At 28.1% G+C, this 27,249-nt stretch overlaps 3 protein-coding genes and 1 long non-coding RNA gene across 10 annotated transcripts in view; 1 reads left to right on the top strand and 3 right to left on the bottom strand.

Moving 5' to 3' along the window:
* LOC145189540 (DNA polymerase beta-like) overlaps positions 1–27,249 on the bottom strand; it is a 208,412-nt gene that overhangs the window by 74,326 nt on the left and 106,837 nt on the right. The gene's annotated exons all lie outside the window — the stretch shown is intronic.
* Positions 438–3,575, top strand: LOC149887943 (uncharacterized). 2 transcript variants are annotated; one of them, XM_090089320.1, is made up of 3 exons: positions 438–1,126; positions 1,388–1,592; positions 2,601–3,575. In XM_090089320.1, the coding sequence occupies exons 2-3, from the start codon at positions 1,393–1,395 to the stop codon at positions 2,767–2,769; spliced, it is 369 nt and encodes a 122-aa protein (XP_089945446.1). In that variant the 5' UTR covers positions 438–1,126; positions 1,388–1,392; the 3' UTR covers positions 2,770–3,575. The 2 variants fall into 2 exon arrangements, 1 of the variants encoding a protein (XP_089945446.1); XR_016453035.1 differs by lacking the exon at positions 1,388–1,592.
* Positions 6,491–23,583, bottom strand: LOC145189499 (sperm-associated antigen 1-like). 6 transcript variants are annotated; one of them, XR_016452289.1, is made up of 21 exons: positions 23,437–23,583; positions 22,962–23,111; positions 22,613–22,687; positions 19,932–20,016; positions 17,315–17,434; positions 17,019–17,211; positions 16,525–16,758; positions 14,448–14,554; positions 14,150–14,181; positions 13,255–13,892; positions 13,001–13,172; positions 10,907–10,981; positions 9,632–9,896; positions 9,019–9,129; positions 8,746–8,835; positions 8,510–8,623; positions 8,221–8,310; positions 7,984–8,064; positions 7,556–7,750; positions 7,342–7,416; positions 6,491–6,903 (listed from the first exon to the last, which is right to left on the bottom strand). XR_016452289.1 is itself a non-coding variant. In XM_090086674.1 (21 exons), the coding sequence occupies exons 2-21, from the start codon at positions 23,081–23,083 to the stop codon at positions 6,701–6,703; spliced, it is 2,991 nt and encodes a 996-aa protein (XP_089942800.1). In that variant the 5' UTR covers positions 23,084–23,111; positions 23,437–23,563; the 3' UTR covers positions 6,491–6,700. The 6 variants fall into 6 exon arrangements, 3 of the variants coding, with proteins under 3 accessions (XP_089942800.1, XP_089942799.1, XP_089942801.1); XM_090086674.1 differs by having other exon boundaries at positions 7,645–7,750; positions 7,984–8,067; positions 23,437–23,563; XR_016452288.1 differs by lacking the exon at positions 23,437–23,583 and having other exon boundaries at positions 22,962–23,379.
* LOC149887942 (uncharacterized) lies at positions 25,923–26,508 on the bottom strand. The gene is made up of 2 exons (XR_016452290.1): positions 26,335–26,508; positions 25,923–26,242 (listed from the first exon to the last, which is right to left on the bottom strand). It is a non-coding gene; the product is annotated as an uncharacterized LOC149887942 (long non-coding RNA).

The raw sequence follows: 27,249 nt of genomic DNA, 5'->3' as shown, positions 1-27,249 counted from the left end.
TACCTTCCTGGTGAAAATGCACCACTTTTACACGATCTTCATTGGTAATAGCTTTTCTGCTCATTTTTTCAAAAGAAAGGATTTTTTTTCAAAAGAAAGGATTTTTAAAATCAAATACTTTTTTTAAAAGTATATAAAAATAAATTAATTTCTTTCAAATACTTTTATTGTTTTTTTGGTAATGACTCAGATCATTAATAGAATGTTTAAACAAAAAAAATAAAATTATATTAAAAAAGACGTTTCCGCCATATTTAAGCGCAAAAAATTCTTTGTGGTTCTTAACTTTTTCACACAAAAAAATTTTTTTTAAATTAACACATTATATTTAGGGACAGGCGAAAAACACGAAAACACGGAAGCCGTGTTTTCAGTGTTTTTCGTCATTTGCCGTGTTTTCTGAGAAATCCGTGTTTTTGTCAGATCAAGGACGTATTAATAGATGGACGTTCAACGCATTGTTATAGATCAAAGGTGCCGCCAATTAGCCAAAAACTATGCGTGTTACCGTCAATTTTCTAAATTCATGATACAGATACTCCGACTTCTACTCGTCAAATTTCCGTCAAAAAACCTCCCTCAGTAAACCCATTATAATTATGCATTTACTGAAGCTTATGGTTATAAAAGACAAAAAAATTAATCAAGAATAGTTCACAAATCTGAAAAAGGTTGATTTGAGCTATGAACTTTGCTTAATAAAAATTTAGCTGTGTTTAAACTTTGACGTCTAAAACTAGGCTTTTGCAAAAAGGCTATGTTTGGTTTACTAGAATGGATAGAGTAAAGTGAAACAAATTTTCCTTATTAAATTGAACCTGCTATGATATAGTTTAAAGGTCGAAAAAGATATTTTTAGTGTTCTTTTCACCCCACTCTCAGATTATGCTTCCCACTTTAAGGTTCAAATCAGAGAGTATTTCTTATTTTTGTCGGAAATGTCGAACTTTTTTGCCTCGCTTTTTTTTCTCTCTTGAATTTGTGATTTTTTTTTTCGTGAACGACCTAGTTAAAAAATTTCTTACTTTCGATACCTAAACTGCATTTTGTCTAAAGGTATTATAACTAAAAGCATCTTAAAGTTCATAAAATACTATTCGTTTCAGGAGTTGGAAAGATATATAAAGTATGTATTTTTAATGAGCATTTTTGTTTAAGCATTTTTAAACTGTCATGTAGAGCTACTTTAAGTTATAATGATCTTATTTTTTTAATTATTACTGTTGTTACTAATAGTAACAACAGAAATAATAAAAATGATAAGACCATACTTTTAGTTGCATATTCTTGAGCCTTCTACAAGTGATGTGCAACCTTATTTTTAACCTTTTCTAAATATTATATCAAAAGAAACAATCTTATATTCATATTTATTATCTCATTACAGGATAAATGAGTCTTCATGAGGAATATTTAAAACATTTATGTAGAAAGTGTGGCTGCATAATAAAGCAGGATAGTCACTATCAAATAAAACCTGTTGTTATCTATAAACAAGCAATTCTTAGCTTTTACAAGCTGGATACAACCTCAGACTATCAAAAAGTTCATCCTGAATATTTATGCAAATCATGTTATATGGTTTTATACAGGTTAGATTTAAAATCAAAAAAAGGCTTTGAAGTTGAGAGGAATGATAAATTCTTCACTTTTTCTGAACACACAAAAACCTGTTATGTATGTAACACACTCACAAGAGTTGGAAGAAATAAAAAAGTACATGCGATAAATATTCATCAACGGTTAAAAGCATTTGCATCAAAACATGGTTTTGACTGTTACAATGAAAATAACCAAAATTATTTTGTAATAGTTAAAATCAATAGTTATCGCCAATCAAATGGCATGTGGAGACTAATTGTTTTAAATCATGAAGTGCCATTATCCATTAACATTAACAAATCTCTTCCAGATCAACTAAATCTTCAATCTGCTAATATTATATTCTCCAACATTTCATGCATAAACATCTGTAAATGTAATAATGACTTCCACTATCTTTTTTTCTAATCAGAAATAAATTTTCTGATTTTAAAAATTTCCGAAGCACATCAAATAAGGATGTTGGAATAATTGAAACGAGAGAAGGTAATACAGTTGAAAACTTTAAAGTTATTAGACATAAAGGTTGTTCATTAGTATGTTTAGAAGTCTGTTGTGATTTTAGCACCATCTACCATACGAACTTGGCTGTAATGGAACCCAGGTTAAAGAGAAATGTCAATCATCTATTACCTTTAACTAGCCATTTTTTAACTGTGTACATTTTCTTACACCAGTATATGTAAAAAATGTAATAAAGACAACTTGCATTCTTCTATATGGAAGTTTAATAGTACATTACAACAATTTACAGTTTTGAATAATTTCTAAAATCAAAATTAAGAGTTATTACAATATTTTCATAATCTGGGAGTATTTGTAAATATAAATTAGCATCCGTTTAGGCGTTAAGCTCCACAACATGTGAGTATAAGCACACCTTTAGTGGCAATGTAACACTTCTTTTCATGCTTTTTAAAATTCGATTCTCTAAGATATTTATTGTAACATTTCAGACAGGTAAATTTAGTTATTAAGCGTTTTTCTGTTTTTTTCAGCATTTTGGTTTCTTCTGCAATCAGCTTCTCTGTAGGAATTGCTGGTGGTATGAGCTCCAATTCAAAATCCTCTGATAACAATTCCGCCAACTCTTCAAGATCTATCTCAATAAAATCATCCACAACTAATTCAATTTGGTTATCAATATTTTCAAGCAAAAGAGAATAATCTTGATTAATAGCAAAGTTTTCTGTCATACTCATTTTATGTATCGATGCTGTAATTGAATTGCGTGAAGAAACTATTTACGGCGGATTTGATTGACGTAGTTTATTTGATATGTTGTAAATATAGTTTAAGCGGTTTATTTTATGAGCATATTTGAGGTTCTTTGTATAGTATAAATTGAAGGAAAACTTTTTGTAAAGGGAATTTTAAGGAGAAGAGAAAATGTAGAACTGAAACGTTGTGTTCGCTGCGAGAAAACAACAGATGCTCAGTAAAATACTTTTAAAAATATTTTTATTGGATAGTCGAGACCATCTTTTTCCGACGTCGAAAAAAATAAAAATACTCCCCGGTTTCGCAATTATCACCTATTGTTTCGCTTTTGTTATCTAAACAAAGCGTAACACGCATATCTTTTTTATGAAACAATGCGTTGAACGTCCATCTATTAATACGTCCTTGGTCAGATTTACCGTGATTTTCTGTTTTTTTTTTAAAATTAACTCGCTCTATTCTCTTACTTGTTGTTAGTGGTAATTGCTTGACGTCAACCCATCTGTCATTTCCGGTTAGTAATTACCATTTTTTCGTAAACGAGTTGCGTGTCAATCAATAAACATCTTACATTTAACTATATTGAAGAACACCGTGAATGATTCTAGTGCCGAGCGCGCAAAACAGTATCCCAAGGGAACTTTGCACGCCGACGATGGCCAACTCTTTTCACAAGTTGTAATGTTACACTAGATCATACGAGAAAAGGTACGATCGATAGACACTAGCTAACACCTATGAACACTCAAAAATGTAAAAGCCTCGATGAAAAAAATGAAACTCGTGCGAAGAAGCAAGCTACAATAACAGGTGGATTTAAGGCGGTATCTGAGTCACGTAATGCACGAAATCTTGCTCAGTTTGAATTAGTGGAGGCATTTACTGCAGCTAACATACCGCTAAACTAACTTGATCATCCTAAGCTAAAGAAATATTTACAGACGAATGTGAAGAACCTTGGGGCACTACCATGTGCAAGTCACCTACGGCACGATTATCTACCGAAAGTTTTTGATGTTACTCATGATGAATTGAAAGCCCGTGTTGAAGCAGCATCTTAAGTTGTTGTAGCCGCTGATGAAGCCAGCGATTCCCAAGATTGTTTCGTTCTACATATACTGTTTATACTACCAGTAACAAGTTCTGATGAAACGCAGATGAAGGCGGTAATAGTTAATCTGGTCTACTTAGAAAACGTTAATGCAACGACAGTCAGTCAGGCAATTATTAAGACCCTGAACAAGTTCAACGTTAACTTCAATAAAGTCAATGCATTTGTTGCAGACAATGCCAGTTACATGAAGAAGATTATGAGAAATCTCCAAGGGATACTCCCCCACTGTGTTCATTTGTCGTGTAATGTTTTTAATTCAGTAAGCTAAGAGCTAAGTGAATAATTTCAATTTAGAGACTTCAGCAACAAAGTTGAACAAACGGTCATAAAACCTTAGTTAAAACACAGTTTTTGCTTATTGATGTTATTTCACTATGAATAAAAATGTGGCATTTTGATGCCGTGTTTTTTCCGTGTTTTAACCGTGTTTTTTGCGATTTTTATTAAAGTACGCCGTGTTTTTCGCACTTTTTTACCGTGTTTTTCGCCTGTCCTTAATAATATTTAATCCTTATTTTTATAGGTTCTATTAATTAATTTTCAAAAAAAAATCTTCTTTTTTCTCATGTTCTATTTAATATGTTTGAAAAAAAAGACTATTTTATTATCTTTAGAATAAAAGTTAATTAAATTTATTTGAAAAAAATATTTTTTTTTATTTATGGGTTTCTAACTTTTTCAATACTGTATATATATATGTATTATAAATGTACAAGGATGGCCGAACGTATATTTTCTTGTATCGCCCTCACATAACGGAATTCATTTTTTGCAGATCGAACAAAAGACTCGTGTTTAATTAACATTTTTACACCGCAAAATTATGCGTTCACAGAAAAGATATCCATCACAAATAGACCTAAAAAACTAACCGGATAATCAAGCCCCTCAATTTTGCGCCTAGAAATATTTGCAAAATAATCTTGCTTAACAGGTCGATTAAAGGCAGCCAAGAAAAGAAAAGTTGTTACATAAATGATCTGGTATTATTGGTTGGGAGTACAAAGTTTTTACTACAAAAAAGTTACTGTAAGACGGCATGAAGTCTACAGTAGCTAAAATTAAAAACAAAACTAATTTTTTTGCAAGACTTATTTATGTATCCAAAGTATTATTGTAATATTAAATTGCTATAAATTCCAAATACCACAAGATACGCCTGAACCATTTCTATTAGGGTTATTGGATCTTGTTGTTCTAAAACCATGTTTGTACCAAAGTATATACCATGTTTGTACCAAAGTATATACCATGTTTGTACTAAAGTATATATGTTTGTACCAAAGTATATACCTATAATAAGAATGTTTTTTAGTAAAAGAAAGTAAACTTTTATTCAAACATTCTTCACCTTTTGATAAACAGCCATTTTGCAACATTCATGGTTATTAGATCTTGTTGCTCTAAAACAACAAGAGTTGTTGTACCAAAGTACATACCTTTGGTACAACAACAAGAGCTGTTTGTACCAAAGTACATACCTATAATTAGAATGTTTTTTTAGTAAAATAAACTTTTATTCAAACATTCTTCAAGTAGACCTTTTGATAAACAGCCATTTTGCTAGGTATAATCTAATAACTGGAGATTCCAGAAAACGAAATGGTAACCCAAACTAATTTATGCTCATATTTTGCTTGATAATAGTATCTAGCATTATTTCGATCATTAAAATAAAAAATATCATTCCCAGACGGAGGGGCTACCAGACGTTGTACAGGTGATCTATTTTGTGTTTAAAATTGTTGATTTGAAATTTTTTTTGACATTTTTTTTAGAATTCACCTTTTTATGATCAAACATCCGCTTGATTTGAGCACGAGGTTGAATTTTGGTTTTCACCCCCTCTTCCTTTTTTTCTAGTAGCATATTTTTCTTGTGCTTCATACTTGATTAATCTATAAATCGTTGAACGAGCATCACCTTCATCTTTAAAGTGTTTCCAAATAAGAGCTCTACCATCTTTAATATGCGACTTAATTTAAAGTTCGACCAGAGTTCAAAACTAAGTTACTATATGCAAAATAAATTTGTTTTATACTTCATATTAAATACACGTTATTGTATTTTATTTCTATGTCAATCCGCCCGAATCGACATTTCAATCTCCGGAGTTCCTTATAAAGCTGTATTAAAAAGTGACATGGGGACCAGTAACCGCGGTACCATCCCCATCTGAAAATGTTATCCTCTTCCCAACTCTTAACCCTGAACACAGACCTCAATTAAACGATGCAACTAAAGAGGGAAACATGTTAGATGTAACAGTACCAGAAGTCTGATTGGGATTTGAAACCCTCCCTTTTGCATTTAATTAAATGTTACACCGAAATCAAAATACTTTAAGAAACATTCTTTTCTAAGTATTTTGCTCATGTTTAACTTTGATGATGATGATGATGATGATGATGATGATGATGATGATGATGATGATGATGATGATGATGATGATGATGATGATAATAAAAATAATAGTAATAGAAGTAGTAGTATAATACCAACAACGAAAACCCTTTTAAAAAACAAAACAAAACAAAAAAAAACAAGTGCAGAAACATTTTCATTGAAGATTGTCTTTAGGAAACTTCAAACTGAAACATGAGCCTTTTAACATATGGACATTTACATTCTCATTAATTAAGTATATACAAAATAAAAATTAAAGATGCAATTATTCATAAACGTCAAATATATAACAGTAATAAATACTCTAACGTTATAACTAAAAATCTTGAAACAAAAGACTTTAAAAAAGAATCATAATTACAAACATCTGTACGTTATTCTTAAATTGTTAATATCTTGTTTCAAGGTTTTGTCGTCCGTACTTTTGGCTCTTGTTTCTAATAAATCTATAGTGGTTTTTAACAGTGTTTTATCTGAAGTGTTGAGAAATAGAAGAATGGTAACAAACCGAGAAGTTCGACTCAAATGTTTCATTAATTGCACGCCGAATTTGAAGGAGTCTAAAAGAGCAAAATTGTTATATTTTAATGTAACGCATAAAACAAAACTTACACACGCGCACTTTATCGCCGTAACCACGCCACCGGATTCTAAATCTTAATCTATTTGCTCTTAAATCTCTAAATTGCGTTACGAAAAGCACTTTTCATTCATTTTTGAATGAAATTTCATGGACAAGTTGTCTTGATATATTGTTTTTCTCCAATAATTATGCTTTATGATGGGTATTTGAAAAATGAAAATATTTTTTGAATAAAATTTCATGGACAAGTTGTTTTGATATATTGCTTTTCTCCAATAACTATGCTTTATAATGGGTATTTGAAAAATGTAAATATTTTTACTGCAATTTTTCCTGATGTGAAAACCATCTTTCTCACCACATGAAAAATATTTAATGGAGAAAACCAAAAAATTTTTAAGAATAGTAAACGAACCTTTACTTGTGAAGTGGTCGTGTACAGTTCGGATAAATTGTTGCAGGATGTCTCCGTCAAGCTTATTTGATAGTACTAAACGAGGTAAATTTGAAAGTTAAACTCTTCTAAGCATTGTTGCTTTCAAATATAAATATAAATAATACATATAAATAATAAGTATAATAGTAAATAACAAATATAAATAGCTCATAAACGCATAAAAAGAATATACACGAGTGCGTGCGTGCGCGGGTGTGTATACACATATATGCTTTATATTTGTATTGAAAATCTTTGTTTATATAAGAAGAGGCAGCATACAATCAGGTAACTTGGCGACATCTATTTGTTTAAGAAGCTCTGCATAATCGGAGCTCTTGCAGTTCTTGATGCTGTTCCACTCTTGCAAGAATTCAAAACCACTCATCTAAAATTTAAAAAAATATTTGTCTGAAAAAAAAAAAACATAAAGAAAATGAGTTCTTTGTTAATAAACAAAATATTTTATTTCAGGAAAATTTTTTTAGCTAGATAAAAATTACACGCTAAAAGATGAAGATTAATACAAATATAAGTTATTTGCCTGTTTGAATGAACATAAATAAAAAAGTATACATAATATTAAAAGATATTAAAAATTAATAATAACAAATTGAAAACCTTTTTCAATTGTTTGGAATTAGGTTGATTCACTTTTGGGATGAAATTCTTATCATTTTTTACGATGGTACATTTTTCAGCCTGCTTGAAGAAAATCATTTGAGTACTTCATAATTGAATGTTATTCTTTTTATGTTTTATAGTAATATCAATAACAACAAAATAATATAAATACACACAAATGTAAGAGCATGGTAATTTTTAAAATAACTAAAAAACCACACATGAGCATCTTACATTAAGAGATGCAACTTCTTCTATGTTAATCCTCTTTCCTTTACTTTCACCTTTGTTTGTTTCGGTATTTGATTGCATTTCTCGCAGCGCCTATAATACCAAAGTGACAAAGAATCCACACTAATTTGAATCATTAATATTAATCAAACGATTGCACAAACCTAATTCTTTGCAAAACATATAGATATGTGCCATTTAAATATCTTTGTATATAGGAACTAGAGAGCTTTTTTTTAAATAGCTGAAAGCGAAAATTTACACGTAAAAGGTAGAAATAACATGCAGCAACCTTTCTATATAATTCTTTACAAATTTCCATTTCTTTTATTGCTGAACTATTTGTTGGTTCCAATTTTAGTAGAGCAGCAAACTCACTTAGAGCTTCTTTATAATTTTTCAAAGCCTTAAAACAAAAGATAATTATACTCTCCCAAGTGCAACAGAACTTGTATCATCAAATAAAAAAGATTTTATGTTTTAATATTATAGAGCAATTTTATTTTGAAATGAATAAAAAACAGGCACCTTGTATGCTAGAGCTTTCCGAAAAAATGCTTTTACATTATAAGGTTCTAATTCCAGAGCTATTTTACAATCGGATATTGCTTCAGTAAGCTAAAAAAGTAAATTATCTCCAGCATACACTAATATGATAAGTTATCTCCAGCATAAACTAATGATAAGTTATTTCCACCATACACCAGTTTGATAATTTATTGCTAAGGATGCAAGGAGAGAGGTTCATTTAGTTAGTGTCAAAATTTTTCCAATAAACTTTATGCAAAAAAAAGAACTTACATTCTCTCCCAGTTTAAGATAACAGAGAGCCCGGTTTGTGTAACTAGCAGCCTCTTGTGATCTTAATAAGATACATTGCGAATAAGATTCTATTGCTTGTCTGATGTCACCCTTCAAAACAAATTTATTTTGGAAATCACCAGAAATCACAATAAAAGAATTTACAAAAAACGAGAAGGGAAAAATGAAAAAATAAAGAAGTTTTTTTGAAGGAATGAAAAAAGTTTCTTTCAAAAAAATTTTTGATATTGAATTTGGATGCCCAAGAAATTAAAATTATATATATTTTAAAATGGAATTTAAAAAAAAAAAAAAAAAAAAGAAAAAAAAAAAGACAATGTAAATAATTTCCAAATTCTTAAGAAGTGAATAAAATTTTTCCTTAGTATCAAAATGAAAATTGAAAATTAGATTTTTTGAGTTTAAAATTAAATTAGTTTAAAATTAAATTAGTTTAAAATTAAATTAGTTTAAAATTAGATTTCTTGAGTTTTAAGTTTTTTTTAAACCTAGAACACTTTAAATTTGACTGAGAAAAAATTTATAGTACAATAATTTTGATAGAAAATGTTTTTGTAAAGAAGAATTTATGCAAAGAAAATTTATAAATAACCTCCTTAAAACTTGTGTTTCCTTTTTCTTTGATTTCATTGAAACTCATTGAAACATTGATGCTGGTTGTGGATTCATTCATATTTGAATTGTCAACTTCGTTTGATTGGTTGGATTTTATTGAGTGAGCAGGTTTATCTTCTTCAGAGTTTTTGTTATTGCTTGGCTCAGTAATTGTATTGCTTAAAATTACATTAATTTCTTTCCTCACTGGTAATACTTTCCGCCATGATGGACCATGCTCATTTCTAAGTGTAGTAGCTATCCTAAATAATACACTTCAACTATATTTGAAGAAAACTTTGATAAAAAAAAAAATTTCTTTAGGTTTGTCTCATCATGGTTAAAATCAGACACATAAAAAAAGACCCTTTTAAGTACAATTCATCATCATCATCATCATCATCATCATCATCATCATCATCATCATCATCATCATCATCATCATCATCATCATCATCATCATCATCATCATCATCATCATCATCATCATCATCATCATCATCATCATCATCATCATCATCATCATCATCATCATCATCATCATCATCATCATCATCATCATCATCATCATCATCATCATCATCATCATCATCATCATCATCATCATCATCATCATCATCATCATCATCATCATCATCATCATCATCATCATCATCATCATCATCATCATCATCATCATCATCATCATCATCATCATCATCATCATCATCATCATCATCATCATCATCATCATCATCATCATCATCATCATCATCATCATCATCATCATCATCATCATCATCATCATCATCATCATCATCATCATCATCATCATCATCATCATCATCATCATCATCATCATCATCATCATCATCATCATCATCATCATCATCATCATCATCATCATCATCATCATCATCATCATCATCATCATCATCATCATCATCATCATCTTTTAAGTACAATTTAAAGTTGGTACAAACAAAAAAAAAATCTAAAATCTAAAATCCTACATCTCAACATCAACAGCATCAAAGATTTACTTACATAAAAGATGATATTTATGTTAAAAATTTATATCAGGCAAAAAGAATAAACTATGAATAATAAACTTTGAGTTGAGCAATAATGACTATATCACAATTTTGCAGTCTATTGATTGTACTTGAAATTTCAAAGCGCAGCAATCAGATAAGGTTGAGGTTTAGGTTGACACAACAAGATAATAATTGAAAAATCTTACATTTTAAAAGACAAAAATTTTCAAAATGTTTCCTATATTGAACCATAATACCTAGACATTGGTTCATTTCCAACTTTTTGGTCCATCTGATGCGATATTTCATAATCAGCATAAGCATCAGCATACCTAAAATTGAAAAAATAGGCTATGAAATAATAGTAAGATATAAAAAATATCTTTTACATAATGTCATCAAGCATTGATCTATCAACACAATTTACTAAGTAATATATAATATTAATGGAATATTTGCAAAGAATATTTAGAAATATAAATAAGCATAAATATAGATAAAATGTATGCTTTAAGTTAATTACTATAAAAAATAGTAAATGGAAGTAAAAATAAAACCTTTGACTATGGCATTTTAAGGTAAAAATGTTTTACTAAAATTTTGAAAAATGTTTTAAGCATCAATATATTGAAATGCATAAAAAGTAAGAAAGAAACTTAGGAAAACTTAGATTTAGACATTTTCTCCTTTTGGACTTTGTTTTAATATTTGATCTTTGGGTTAATCAGGATGTCAAATATCCCAAGAACAAGAAGCAAGTCAAGCTTGTCAACTCAAGAACTCAAAAACAAAATTGTGACAGAGAAACTTGCATCATGTATAACTGTAAAAAAGAAACTCCTCATCTAAATTGGAAAAAAAAAACAAAAAAAAAAAAACAGAAAATTCCCAGGTCTAGTAAAAGAAAAACATTATACTGTTTGCAGCAAACCTAGTTGAAATTATCATTTAAATTTTTTTTCCTGAAGAATCAGAAAAAACCTATGGAGATAATTGCAGATCATTTAGTTAAATGGTTCAACATATGGCATTCGTACTATCACAAGGGTATTGATAATACAAATGTAAATACTGGATGAGCAGGAGAAGTAGACAATGAATGGGAAAAAAAACTAAGTATGAAATTTGTATGGATTGTATAGATTTAATAATGCAACAGACCTTAGAATTAATCCTGTAAAAGTTGCAAATCCTGGCCTCATCTTTCGCACTTCAGCCCTGATATTGCTAAAAATCTGAGCACTGATTAGAGCTATGTATACCAGATAGTAACATCTATTAAGACTGGAGTTCTGCCAAAGAGACTAACATCACTAGAATTTCTTCTTGTTTGCCACAGTAGATGGCTAACTACTGCCTTAAGATTTTGCAGAGTCCAGTTGTCTTAGCATGAATGAAAAATTAAATGAGTTGAGATTTTTTGTTGAGTGCATAGTAGGCGTATATGCCCCTAACTGGTTTAACATTAAATCTAATTGGTTTGAGAGACCAACCAACTTAATTAGATACAATTACTAAAAAGTCAAACTCAGGGTGCCTACTTGATATTGAAAGAACTTTATGTATGTATGTGTGTATATACATACATACATACATTTTTACAAAAATTGACACACCCAAATAGTTCATGATGCTTAATTTAAAAACAGATATTTAGGGCCAATTTCTTTTAGAAAAAAACAAAACAAAAAAATAATAATAATGTTTTCATTTTCTTTGTTTGTACCATCAGTATGGTGCATTCTCGCAATCAGATGACAATATGTAAAGTAATAATAATAGTAATAATTAATAATAATAATAATAGTAATAATTAATAATAATAATAATAATAATAATAATAATAATAATAATAATAATAATAATAATAATAATAATAATAATAATAATAATAATAATAATAATAATAACAATAACAATAAATAATAATAAACAATGATATTAACAATAATAATAGCAATAATAGTAAAAATATCAATATCACAGTTAAATTGTTGCCAGATATTACAGTTAATTAAGTATCAATTAAATACTTTTTAATAATGACTATATACATTCAATCATGCTCAAACTAAATTATTTTAATACCTATATTTATGCTGTAAAAAAAAACTTTTTAAAAAAAAACAGGGAAAATTGTACACATATCCAATATTTGATATTTAACAAAGAATTCAAAAGAAAAAAAAGCCTTAAATTTGCACAGTGAAAAACCAAAACATTTTTTTTTAAAAAAAAATGGCTGCATATCATAAGCAAAGTTGAACTGCATTTAATGTTTTTTCAAATGGTTTCAAGAATCAAAGTTCATAAACAGCACTATAAAAAAATGAAATATTAATCAAAAATACTTCTCTAATGCTTCAAAAGCAGCAGCTCTACGCATAAAAGCTTTTAATGTTGGTGATAACTCAATTGATCTATTGCAATCATCAATGCACTCCTTGCAATAACCGACTTTCAAGTAACACATTGCACGATTGCATAATAAAGTTGCAAGAGGTTGTTCATATCCGATTGAATCTTAAATCAAAAAATATTTTTTAAGATGCTTTTTTTAAACTTATGCTAAAATTTGAAAGTGTGAAAAAAAGTTTTTGTTAACCTTCTGATAAACATTTTATAGCTGAAGTATACTTCTTAACAGCTTCACTATAATTGCCAGCATAATAGAGTTTATTGGCCTCATCTTTTGAATTGATTACAGATTTCGGAACTTCCTTCATACAGTTTTTTGTTGGTTCAAATGTTGTGAATTCCACAGGAGTTGAAGATTTAACATCATTTACAGACTTAAGATCAAAATTCATAGTATTTTCTTGATTCTCTGTTTGTGAAAATGTTTTTATTAATGATTCATTTGATTCATTTTTATAACTTTTTGTCTCAATAGTGTTTTCTTTGATTTGTTCATTAAATTTCCCAACATCAGATGGAATGCCTACGCTAATATTAGTGATTATACTATCCTCATTGTTGATTGCAATTGATTCCTCTAGGTGTTTTTGGTTATCATCAATTCTATCATGAGTTTTTGTATGCTCTTTTTTATTATAACCATCATTTAAATTTTCATAAATGCATGAACTGTCAATGCTTTTTGTATCCTTGCTACTTTTGTTTTCTTCAACTTTATGGATATCAGTTGCCTCTTCTATGTTATTACAGATGTTCAAGGTATTGTCTTCTATGCTGTTTATCTCTTCAACTTTGAGACGCTTGCCTTTTTTTCCACTGGTATCTCTAAATAACAAAAAATCATCATCATCATCATCATCATCATCATCATCATCATCATCATCATCATCATCATCATCATCATCATCATCATCATCATCATCATCATCATCATCATCATCATCATCATCATCATCATCATCATCATCATCATCATCATCATCATCATCATCATCATCATCATCATCATCATCATCATCATCATCATCAAGAAATGAAAACTTTTATTTATCTTTTATTATTTTCATTTTTTATTTACTTACTCTAATTTTTTGCTTATCTTTGAAAGCAATTCCTAAAAATAAAGATTAAAAATAACGTTCAATACTGTGTCCATAAATGCATATGTACATATATGCATATAAAATAAATGCATATATACATATAGAACTGAACATTCTAACCAAGTTCTAATGGAAATACAGACATACAGAATATTGAACAAAAAAACAAACCCCTTTTTTAAGTTTTAGAAGGTCTACTAGGTGAGCTAAAAACAAGCACAATGGCAGCTTTTCTTATTTTAAACCAATACAATCACTGAGAGTTAATCTTACTCACCAATGCTCTTTTGTTTCTCGGCTCACCTTCTAAGACTTTTTGATAGTCAGCTCGTGCCTCATTATAACGATGCAGAGCTTCATTTGATATTCCTCTTCTTAAATATGCTTTGTAATTGAACAAAAAGAATTCAAAAGGTAAAAATCCATTTAATGTTCATAATTATATAAACTTTCATATAAAATATTTTGAATAAAATATTTTATATGAAAAACAATTCAAAACTAAGTATTAAAATAATTTTTTTTACTAAGTATTAAAATAATTTTTTTAGAACTGTATAAATTTATAAAGTTATAATGAAAAAAAAGTTCAGTTTGATTTATTAAATAATTTTTAAAGTTTTAAATTCTTTTTATCATTTTAAACCAATTTAAAAAAAAAAGTGATACTTGAACTTCTTCCTTTAAATGTTTCCATTACTTAGAAAAATTTCTAAAACTTAGAATGTGATAAAGACAACTTAAAGCACAACCATTCTTTAAGTAAATCAAATAACCAAAAAATTTAAAAATAAATATCATACTTTCAAATGTTTTGCTTAAAGAATTTAAAACAAGAGAATTTATCAATTTGTGTGTGTGTGTGCGTGTGTGTGATGATGTAGAAACTACAAAAAAAATATTTTTTCTTTCTTAAACCAGACATGTTCCATCATTTATGGTTGATATCTAAAACAATCTATAATATTATAATATTTCTTTTCAGTTGTCACTTTAACTGTAAGAGAAAAGCGATATGAAAAGCTGGCACTCTTCGTGAGTCTTTGGCATTTTTCTGAAACTTTTATCAGCTTATTTTTTATCTGATGACAGAATTGGTTTGGGTGTAAAGAGATAGTGGAAAACTTTTAGTATCTGACATCTACCCAGTCTCTAAAATGTCTAGAGTGTATTTTGGACCCTCAACCTTGAGTTACCCTTAAAAATTAACCAAATGGCACTAAACTTTGCAAAAATAATTTTGTTACCTGATTTAAATGAAACTATCATTGTATGTTATGCTGCTGCAAGATTTTCTAAAAATTCTGAAATAGATAATATTTTTGTATTGTGCATGGAAAATTTGGTATCTTTGTTCTACTCTACTGTTATATGTCAACAGTTTTATAATGCAACACAGAGGGGTTGATTTGTGGATCCAGTAAGTACATGCCTATATTACTATATACATGCCCATATTTCTATAAAATTGCTATTATATGCAATATCTAGAAAAAAGCACATGACAACAAAAATTTTTTTGATTTATTGATTGAGAAGGAGAGCATTTCTGATTACATTTAGATTCAGGCGGTATTTGTTATGATAAATTTAATTTGCAAAGTTTGACTATTTTTTGTGTAGGAATAATTCTCATGTGATCAGGCACTGTGGCAGCTCCATATATGTAACAGAACTGGATATAAATAAAATATAGATTTACATTTAAAAATGCCAATTTATACTGTCAACAGTATAAATTGCCTTTTTCAATATCAGTATTATAAAACAATTGATGACTAAGCTGTATAGTACTTTTAGTTATTTTACATAAAAGTTGATTATGTTAAGTCTATCATGAATTGTAGATAAAGTTCAGTTGTGCTGTTTTAAACCTTAATTGTTTGGCTTTGATTAGCTGAATAAGGTTTTGATCTATTAATAGTCAACTTAAAGTAAAATGTCAATAGCCAGTTTAAAGTAATCTGAGTAAAACATTTTTAACAGACATTTTATGTGTCTTTAAATATACTTATTTTAATGGGTTGAAGTGTGTGCAACCACTTTAGGGCCTATTTAATATTTTAATTAATTTGTTTATATTAATGAAATAATTTCCTTATTTTAAAAAAATTTTATTTCAAACCTTTTTAATCTATTCCCTTACAAGAAGAAAAATCCTCAAGTACTTTCAAGGTATTATTTCCTTAATTTTTAAATGAAAATCTCGTGTTTAAGTTTAAAAGATTTTTAGAACTTTTGCTTTTCGAATTCCAAATCCAATCAAAATGGTAGTAAAAACCAAACAAACAGGAACAAAATAACTGAACTTTTAAAAAGTAAGAAAATAAACTTTACAAAAATATTTCACAAACCTTTTAAATTTTTAGGATCTTCTTTCAGGACAAGATTGCAGTCCAGTAATGCATCTTGATATTTCTCTAACTTTATAAAGGTTATAGCTCGGTTGTTATATACAGCTGGCAGTGCCTGCAGCTCCAGACTTCTATTATAATAGGCCAATGCTTCTTTGTAATCTCCACACCGAAATGCTTCGTTACCCTTAAGTTTTTCATTTTGTGCTGCAAGAATCTGCAGCTCAGAAGATCCTTAAAAGTTAAGATTGAAATGATTACGAATGGTTATGATTATATATGAATAACACGAATGATTAATTTTAATAAGATTGCAAAGATAAACTTAGTTAACATGGTCTTTTAAATTATACTCTTTACCATGCTAAACATTTATAAAAGTATTTTATTTCAAAGGACTTTTAATTTTTGCATAAGAGTATGAAAAAGTAAGTTTTCTCTCAATCCATTGAACAAGTGATTTGAAAAGAATTTTCTACTAAAATGGTTCTCACTATTTTTTAAGTTATGGATATCTTCTTTCTCAAGAATCTTGCCAACATCCAATTTATTAGAATGAATTTTTGCTTTGCTAGAAGTATTTTCAGTACAAACATCACTTTCATTTTCAATTTCTTTTTCAAGGTTTGACCATTCATCATAACTTCGTGGAATGGGATGCTTGGTATAAGGCAATGAGCTTACTGGCTATAAAAAAATTGTTAAATGCATTATATAACAAATTTAAAGAAAAAAAATCTGAAAAGCAAAATGAAAACAACTGAAATATATTTTAAAAATGAATAGCAACCTGAGAACTTAACTTCTTCTGCTTGCTATTAATTGTATTATCAATAATATTGTTGGATCTTATTGGAGGAATATCATGCCTTACATCCCCAACAAATTCAGATTTCATCACAGTGAATTCCTGAAAATATTCGCTAAAATTACTGACCTCAGCGAAACATTGACGGAAATTATTAGAATAAAATTATCATAGGAAAAGTTGTTTGAAATAAATGTATCTTAGAAATAATTTTGAGTTTTTATAAACATTATACAGCACAATACATAATTAATTAGTAGGACAATACATAATTAGTAGGACAATACATAATTAGTAGGACAATACATAATTAGTAGGACAATACATAATTAGTAGGACAATACATAATTAGTAGGACAAGGACCCAGACAAACATGAAATAATTTTGTTTTTCTTATAATTTAGATTTTCTTTGTAATAGAATAATCTCTTTATTTCTAGATTGGTTTTTATCAAACAGTAATTCAATGATGCTAGAAAATATCTGTAAGTTTTTTTCATTTCATTTACTCCCTCTTGTCATAGAAATTGAAAAGAATTTTAAAGCACCTAAGATGGGAGTGATGCATTTTCATATACTAATTTATAACTAGATTCAAGAGTTTATATATTTTATGTGTGCAGTTTTCTTATATATTTGAAATAATTTTTAGGAACAAATATTAAAAATAACACTATGAACACTTTTATATAACAACTGTTAATGAAATATATATACAGAATCTTTTTAAAAAGGGCACTTTATATCTAACTGATTATTTGGTGGTATAGAAGTCAGTATATGTTTGTGATATATAGTAGTTTGATATATAGAGTTTTTGGATAAAAAATAATTCAGAAAAATTCTCTCACTTTCTAACATTAAACAATTAAGATTTTTTTTTTTAAAAAAAAAAAAAAAAACAGCCTCTATGACTAAATTTGAAGTTCATACTCTGATTGCACTTTTCATTAGTTATAAATTTTTCAGAGAACCAGTAGCAATATATAGGTGAAAGGATTGTACATTGGGGTATTTTTTTCTCTAGCTTATTTTGACTTTATAATTTGCTCTATATGCTGCCATCTATTGGTAGTTCTTGTGATTAAGACGGCAGCATTAAACCTACTTTGGATAACATTTCTTCGTATTTCAAGTGACTCCCACTGTATATTTGTTTTTATAAGAGAATGAACATCAAATGCTCCAAAATACAACTAGTTTATAAAAAGTTAAAACTTAATTAATCCTGGAAAACGTCCTTGTTAAAAGGGAAAATTCCTGTTGCTTTAAAGCAGACCAAAAACCATCTTATCCAAAGGCTTTAGCTTATGATTAGAACAAAGGGTAATGTTAAAATAACCTCATTATTTTCTTTTAGGCATCTAAAGATAGGTTACTCTCATGGCTATTAACAAAGCAAAATGACACATTTTCTAGCAAGCAATATTTAAAAAATGTGACCAGAAAAAATGTGTAATGAACAGATAGAAGTATTGTTGCTGAGAAAACAAGTGACCCAGCAGAGTTAACACTATTTATCATGCTAATATTAACTTTCCAGATAAGTTGATACCATAAATTCTTGGCATTTGTAAATTGATAAGCTTGTTTCCAACACAGTTACAACAAAAATCCATTGAACTGTTATTAAAATGTATCCTGAAATGTCTTCTACTTCTTGAAATTAAAAACTTTTTTTGTGTCATTATATGCTCCATTATGAATTTTATTACATATTACATCATGAACTGTGTATGTGAATATTCAATTTAACTAATGAAATTCATTTTAATCTTTGAATATTTTTTAAATGCTCTCTGATTTTGTTGACATCATAGGACTCAGCTGCTTCCCAAAATGTGTTTTTTAAATCTCGCACAGCAGATTCCATAGCATCTGCATCTGGTTTTCTTATATAAAGTATATAAGAATATTTCATCAAAAGTTTTATCTTTTTTTTTTACGGGATTGTCCCAAAGAACCACCAAAATACCAGGTAAAAATGAACAAAAGCAATCTTGTATATCTTTTATTCTTTCAAAGGGTTAATTCTTTACTTTTTAATCTTTACTTTAGATTACTTTAGATTTACTTTAGAGTAAGTTGATGGAGCACTTGTCTCAAGGTAAGGTGCAACTCTTCCACTAAATTATTTTTTATGTGAGGTATTCCAAAATATGTTTTCCTGTCTTTTTCAGAAATGACCAACTTAAACAGCTCTAATTGTGGTATGCAAACTTTGCACGACACCATTTATCGTACTGCTGCAATAAAAAATATACTTGTTTCAGGAAAACTGTTCTCTAGCTTATATTATCATTGTAAACACCTTGTAAATATAAATGTAGCACAAATTGAGTGTCTTCTACTGTTGATTTATCACACAGATAAAAATACCAAACTTTCACTTTGTCTGGCAACTTAATGTTTGAATAATCTTGGGTATATTTATGTGCACTACCCATTTCTGTTGTTGTTGTTTTAATTTTTCAGTTCAAAAAATTCTCAGAAACAAAAAATTTTCAAGAAAATTTTAAAGAAAAGTACTTTTTCTTTTTTCCCTAAAAAAAATTTCTCATTGTTTAACTTAAATCAAAGAACTTAAAGAAGACATACATCTATCTCTTTTAAAACATTTGACTTTTCTTCTTCAGGCAACTCATGCAGATGTTTTTCTTTGGATAATGATTCTAACAGAGAGCTATGATATAAAAAGAGCTAATAACTAAAAGTTACTCCAAAAAAAAAGGTTTGTTTGATAGACATAATTTTTGGCACTAAAGCATCATTAAACAATTACTTAGCTCTATAATATACAGGGTTCCATCTTGAGGGGGGACAAAAATTTTGTCCCCTCCCTTCCCCCCATTTAAAGTAAAATATAAAAAAAGCTGGGTTGAAGTAACTGATTTGCTTCAAAGTGTGGATATATAAACTTCAAGTTTTTAAAGTACACTGCGACCATTTTCTATAGGTGCATGTGGATTATGTCTTAAAAACATACTTAACTTTATTTTTAAAGTGATTTCAATAAATTATTCAATAAATTATAAATAAAGTATCAAAAAATAATGAAAACTATCAAAAAATAATATCAAATTTGAAAAGAGGTCAATCATAAATGAATTGAATTCAAGATAGCTGACTATTTTCTATAGACGCAGTTCACATTTTTTAACAAAACTATCCAAAAAAATGTTTTTGTCACATTTTTAGTAATCGATTGGACCTCCTTTGAGCTCAATTACTTGATAAATTTGTTTAGACATACTTCCCACCAAGTTTTCCAGCACTTTTGGCTCCATATCCTCCCAGCATTCTGATACCACTACTTTTAGCTCTCCCACAGAGTTATATTGCTTCTGGTCAGCATAGATAAGTCTTACTATGATTCCCCACATGTTTTTAACAGGATTCAAATCTGGACTGCGAGCAGGCCACCACATTTGCTCAATTTTTTTAGCTTCAAACCAAGCTTTAGTCTCGTTACTTGTGTGAATGCTGGCGTTATCTTGTTGAAAAACAAACTTTTTGTGTTGATATTTGTTTTTAAATGGAATCAAACATAAGTTTAGCACATCAATGTATTCAGAACTTTTCATTTTGCAAGATGTAAAATGAAAAGTTCTGAATACATTCCTGTTGCAAAAAACCCAAGCCAAATCATCAAAGATCCACCACCAAAATTCCTTGTCGAAAAATATTTGGGTTCTCTCCTCATATCACGCCAGTAGCCATTAAAATCTTCAGGCCCATCAAGATTAAACTTTTTCTCATCCAAAAAAATCATTTGGTATTGAAAACAAAAATATTCAGCTTTTTAGATATCTTACGTATTCATGAGAATTTAATCTAAAATTTCTTACTTGTTCCCAATCGCGTGCCATGTTTTCGCAGGCAAATTCCATCCATTACTGTTTGTGAACAGGCTTCAAATTTGGTGCTTTATTCATTTTTGATCTTACAATGTGTGGGCTGTCTTTAAGAACTTTCCTAATCATCTCCTTGCAAACATTTAAACCCAAATCTGATTTAAATTTTTTTCAAACATTTTGATGAATTTGATGCGAGTTGAACAACTCTACGTTTTTCACGGCCTGAAACCTTACATTTCTTTGGTTTCCTCTTGATTGTTGCATAATCTGTTGGATTTTTCAAGAAATTATGGAAAACATGATCTGATCTCTTCAATCTTCAAGCAATTTCTTGATATGGAACTTTTTCTCGATGATAAGCCAATATTTGACCTTTTTCAATATTGGTAAGGACCTTTCCTTTCAGCATTTGGTTAAGTTCAACTTAATTTCGACTCACAAAATAAAAAATACTACAGAATATAAGAAATTTGCGACAAAACTCGTAAAAACTTTAGTGCGTCTATACAAAATTGCCACATGAATATTAAAAATTTAATTATTTTAATACAATCAAGACAATAATCAGATGCATAACGGATCGTTTTCTTACATATACTTATTCAAAAGTACCGTTAGAACAATTTTATTACCACTGCAACACTGTAAATCCGCTAAATTTTACATGCGTCTATAAAAAATGGTTGCAGTGTATTTTTGGCTATTGCCAAAAATACTTGAAAAATCTTTCATCAGTAGCTTTTTTTGGGCTTGAAAATACAGTAAAATACAATTTATTAACATTTGCCATGAAACTTTTTTTTTTTAATTATGTTCTAGTGGCATGACAAAGCTGGAGGTGGTAAAGAAAAAAATATTTGGCTTAAACTTCAGGAAAGTGCCATGATAGAACACAGCCCCAGAAACAGGGAACAACCTATTGACAGGGTCCAGGTTACATGGGGACAAGTAATTCAGAACTACCTCTGAAGTCTGACACAGCCCATTCCTAAATATGTGACTGAGGTCTGTGCTGGCAGTGGTGGCCACACCACTCACTGATTATTTGTGAAATAACATTCCATATTGGCATTTATTTTCTGCATAAAAATAAAGTTTGATTTTTTGTGTGTGTGTGCTTGCCTTTCATACATGAAACCTTTTTCCTAACCTAGGAGGGTAGATAAAGTTTTTGAAGAACCCTGTATATCATAAATAATTATAAATAATTTATAATTTTTGCCTATGCTAAGCTAAAGAAAAAAAAGGAAAACTGAATTTAGATTTAAATTTGCAATTTTTTAAAAAACAATTTATTCATAATAGATAGCCTTAATTGAAAAGATGTTGAGTTGATTTATGCTGCTCAATTCACTGTTTACTTTGATTTGCAAACTAAATATGTTCACAGAAAAAATTAGAAGTAACTATAAAGAAAAATACCTCTTAGGTTTCCGCTTAGCAAGCACTTTTTCTGTAAATTCTTCTAATGCTGGATACTTCCCTTCCTCACCGGACCTAAAAAAAGTTTAAGAAGTTGAATCAGTTGATTCATTTAAAGAATCATGCATGAGATGTTTTTATTAGGATTTTGAACAACTAAACTAAATAAGGTAGTAAATTCTACCTACTTATTTACAAATATTTACAAAATTATAACAAAGATAACTTAATATATAGTATACATGTTTAGTTACTTTTATTATAAAATATCGACATAATTTATTACAAAATACCAACATAATATCAAAAACCTAAAAAACCAATTTTAAAACATCTAAAAATAAAATACCTTAGAATTTGCAATATACTCTGTAACTTATTACTATCCTGACACGTTTCTACATATTTATAATCAAGATGCTCTATAGGTATGCTTGGATCACTCTTACAAAACCCAAACATTGTAGCCATTATGTTTTCTTTTAAAAAAACTTTTTAGCTAAATCATAAATTAAAATTCAATAATAAATTGAAATTCAATGATAGCAATAAAATCCAAACCCAATTTGTTTCCATAAAAAAAAGACACTCTGGTAAACATCAAGACAACAACAGATTGATCAAGAACAGGTAAGAATTCTGATCAGGAAAAAAAAAAGAAAAAGAAAGAAAATTGTTTCATAAAAAATTAGATTCAAAAAATTAGCAGAAAAAATGTTGACATTTATGCATAAAAACTTTCTATGTATTAAATTTTCCTAACGCACAAATGCTAAGACAAAATAAAAGTGAACTTTAAAATGCAAAATTATCAGTTTTTATACATTTAAATCACAGGCGCTTGATTTGTGTGGATGAGTGCCTCACACCATAGAAAAGTTAAGTGTTATGGATAATCAGATGACCTACTACAAGTTGAACTACTCAGATTTTCTACTGACTCAATCTGTTTCTTTTTTTTTTTAAGTGCATGACATCAGCTGATTTATAATTGAGGATATATCTTGCATTTGATGAATCACTTCTTCTAACTTCTTATTCTTTTCTTGAAGTTCCTAAAAATAAATGAGTGCAAAAAATCCAACAAAATTTTGGAAGAGAATATAAAATTGGGTAAAATAGATACTTTCTCAAAGATTTTGAGAAACTTTATTTAAAGACTTTAATTGCTAAATAGGTAATTAAAACAAAAACAGATTTCTCTGACTTCTAGAAATAACATTTTTACTAGTCAAGTTTATTTGTGTAATGAATTTGTGTAATGAAGTAGTGTAAAATGAACAGCTTAACTACTATAATAACATAAATATGTATACAAATATTTATGGTGACCCAACTGTAATATTTTAAAAGTAAAAGGTTTAATTGTTTAGCAAATTTAAAGTACTAATTAAAAAATGTAAGAAATAATCAGGTTTTTTACTTAAAACGCTATCATCCAAGGAATAGTTAAAAAAAAACAAAGAAAAAACCTACCAAAACCAGTTCTTCATATTCAACTGACTTTGGAACATTTTCAATCTGAGATTCGGTCTTAAACCTATCAATGCTAAGCTAAAAGTATTAAAAAAAAAATACAAAATAAGGAAAGTATAAAGCATACATGCATCCATTTATACATACATACATACATACATACATACATACATACATACATACATACATACATACCATACATACATACATACATACATACATACATACATACATACATACATACATACATACATACATACATACATACATACATACATACATACATACATACATACATACATACATACCATACCATACATACCATACATACATACTACAAAAACTTTGTAATATATATTTTTACCTACCAAATAACCATGATTCAACATTTCGTGTTGACAAGTATTGTAGCATATTCTAATTTCTTTTAATTGGTCCTTCATAGAAGCTAACAGTTCTGAGACTACTTGATTTTTTTTTTCACATCTTTCTGGAATGGTATTTTGGTCTTCTGTTTCTATTTTATTGAGTAATATGCTCTCAAACCCTTTAAAACAAAATAATTTCAGTTTTCAATTTTTGATTGATTTATAAGCTTTTTTATAAAGTCATTTCTCTAATAACAAGAAATCTAAAAAATATTTATGCTCCAATAGTTAAAGTAATAATTGGCCCATTAGTTTGTTTATTAAAGAATCGGGCCTATAAAAAAAAAAGTTAATAGAAGTATTTCTAAAATGTATTTCTAGCTTACCAAGTGAATAAAGAAGAAGATGAAAATGTTCGTACAATTTTTCAGTAGCATCCAAACCTCTTTGAGGTGCACCACTATCCATTATGTTAAAGTTAACTGATCACCTGTACTTTTCCTAATTTTAACATTTTTTTTGGAATCTCAATTTTACAGTTAAGTCAACCTTATTTGTTGGTTTTATTACAGCATGCAACAGCAAAAGATTACAAAAATATTATGTTTTACATCAGCTCTCTGAAATAATTGAAACCATTAGGATACAAATAAAACCGTTTTATTAAACAAAATTTTATTAAGAAAAGTTAGAACAAATACTGAAAATATAAACTTGATTGCACTTTTTAGTTTAACAATTGATTAGGGTTAGATTAATTTAATTATTGTAAAATGTAGTAACATAGCAAATTTATTTTTAAAAAATGTAACTTATATGTAAACTTAAAATAAATATAAATTATATGCATAAACCAGACTAAAAACGTTAAGAGTTTAAAGTGATAGTAGTAGCATTATACATATATGTAAACATAGTTAAGTAATATTATTGTGTTTTTATTAACTGTTTGGCTTATTTTATCAATTTTAAATAATATTAAATTATGAATAATAATAATAATAATAATAATAATAATAATAATAATAATAATAATAATAATAATAATAATAATAATAATAATAATAATAATAATAATAATAATAACAACAACAACAATAATAATAACATTAACTATAAAATATTAAGAGTAATAACAAAATCAAATTTTTATTGAGATTATTATATAGACAAATAAAAATAAAATATCTTCACAAATTGTGACAAAATAAAAAGTGCATCAATTTACAATTTTGTTATAAATAAATTTCATTTTCTTTAATTTCCATTTCATTCTCAATAACATCATCTTGCTGAAATGGAACTTTTTTATGGTGAAAATCAAGAATAATTACTAAGATACTAGAAACTAGGTTGGCATAAATATTCATGATTATTTTAAAACAAAGATTAAGAAAAAAAGGTCAATAAACGTTTTAAAATGCTGCAAATAAAATACTATACTTAAAATTAAGACCTTATTTTAATCACGTTAAACTTTTCTTTCACTGAGCACACATAAAACTCTTTGCAAAACTTACAGCTTTGTAAATTTGAAGTTCTCATAAAATATAGATATAAAATATAAAATAAACAATAAAATATCAACACCCTAACCCTAAAACATAAAAAGAATTAAAATTGATAAAGCTTCATCGCACTCTTTTATACATTCACAAGCCATTTTTGTTACCTTCAATTGTTTACTTTTTACTAGCAACCACAATTAATGAAATAAGCAGAATTAAACTCAGTAAACTTAAACCAATTATCACAGCTCTCCATTTAAATGGCAACTGGTATCGTACTAAATAGAATAAAATTTAAATGAGTGCTGATGTTTTTTTTAAATTTCTAAGTGCTTCAGATTAAATGTTAAGCAATCCAAACTTTGCTTACCTGTTGTTTCAACAACACCATCTTCGTTAGATGTAAGATTGTCAGTTGCAGTTGGTTGGTAGACATCATTCTTCATTTTTAGGTATATTATGTAAGAGGTATCTTAACAAACTAGCCTCTGTTTAATATTTTTTAATAATAATTAGATCTATTAAGGTATAAAAAAAATAACCGCAATTAAAAAAAGAAGAAAACTCTTAAGGTGGAGTTTTAAAAATCATCTTATATGCTATATATATATATATATATATATATATATATATATATATATATATATATATATATATATATATATATATATATATATATATATATATATATATATATATATATATATATATATATATATATATATAAAATTATGGCTAAACTTCCTCGCAAACAGACTTAGCCAAAGTAAAACACCACTTATATACGATCATCTTTTAATTAGCTGGGTGGGACCCGGGACTTATTTGCCATCTACTAAGTCGTGGCTGGATTTACGGCACTACCCTTTTCCCTCCGAAAATTATATGAAGATTTTGAAATCTCTTTGCATCGAATACCTTTAAACAAAATCAAAGATACGTCCATACATAAATTGTACTTAGTAGACAACTCCTTTACATCTCATGTCTCTTTGGTGTTGGTTAAAATTTTTAAAAAATTTTTCTTTTAAATAGTTTTTTTATTTTTGTTGCTTTTTTTTAATGTTAACGTTTTAAGCTTGACTTAAATATTGATGAATATTCTTATCTTAAGGGTTCTAATATAAACTACGACGGAGAGTGAAACAAAATTTTAGAAACTTTCTGATTTTAGGAATGTATAAGAGATACTATACCTCATAATGAAAACGTTGACACTTGATCCGCCATTTTAACGTCAAGAAAGGTCAGATAAATCTAAGACGGCGATGAAAAAATAAACGAA

Source organism: Hydra viridissima, unplaced genomic scaffold, assembly GCF_058129835.1.
Source record: "Hydra viridissima isolate aposymbiotic clone 2 unplaced genomic scaffold, HvirCarnegie_v1 scaffold_5, whole genome shotgun sequence".
NCBI classification, from domain to species: Eukaryota; Metazoa; Cnidaria; class Hydrozoa; order Anthoathecata; family Hydridae; genus Hydra; species Hydra viridissima.
Note: the sequence above shows the minus strand (reverse complement) of the source record. Positions and strands in the feature narration are given on the sequence as shown.

Coding starts and splice junctions, on each gene's coding strand:
- LOC149887943 (XM_090089320.1), top strand. CDS start 1,393: ATGAGTCTTCATGAGGAATATTTAAAACATTTATGTAGAAAGTGTGGC. Junction 1,593..2,600: donor TGTTATATGGTTTTATACAG/GTTAGATTTAAA, acceptor TGTTTTTTTCAG/CATTTTGGTTTCTTCTGCAA.
- LOC145189499 (XM_090086674.1), bottom strand. CDS start 23,083: ATGGCTACAATGTTTGGGTTTTGTAAGAGTGATCCAAGCATACCTATA. Junction 14,182..14,447: donor CGAGAAACAAAAGAGCATTG/GTGAGTAAGATT, acceptor CTTTATTTTTAG/GAATTGCTTTCAAAGATAAG. Junction 8,068..8,220: donor AAGAAGTTGCATCTCTTAAT/GTAAGATGCTCA, acceptor ATTTTCTTCAAG/CAGGCTGAAAAATGTACCAT.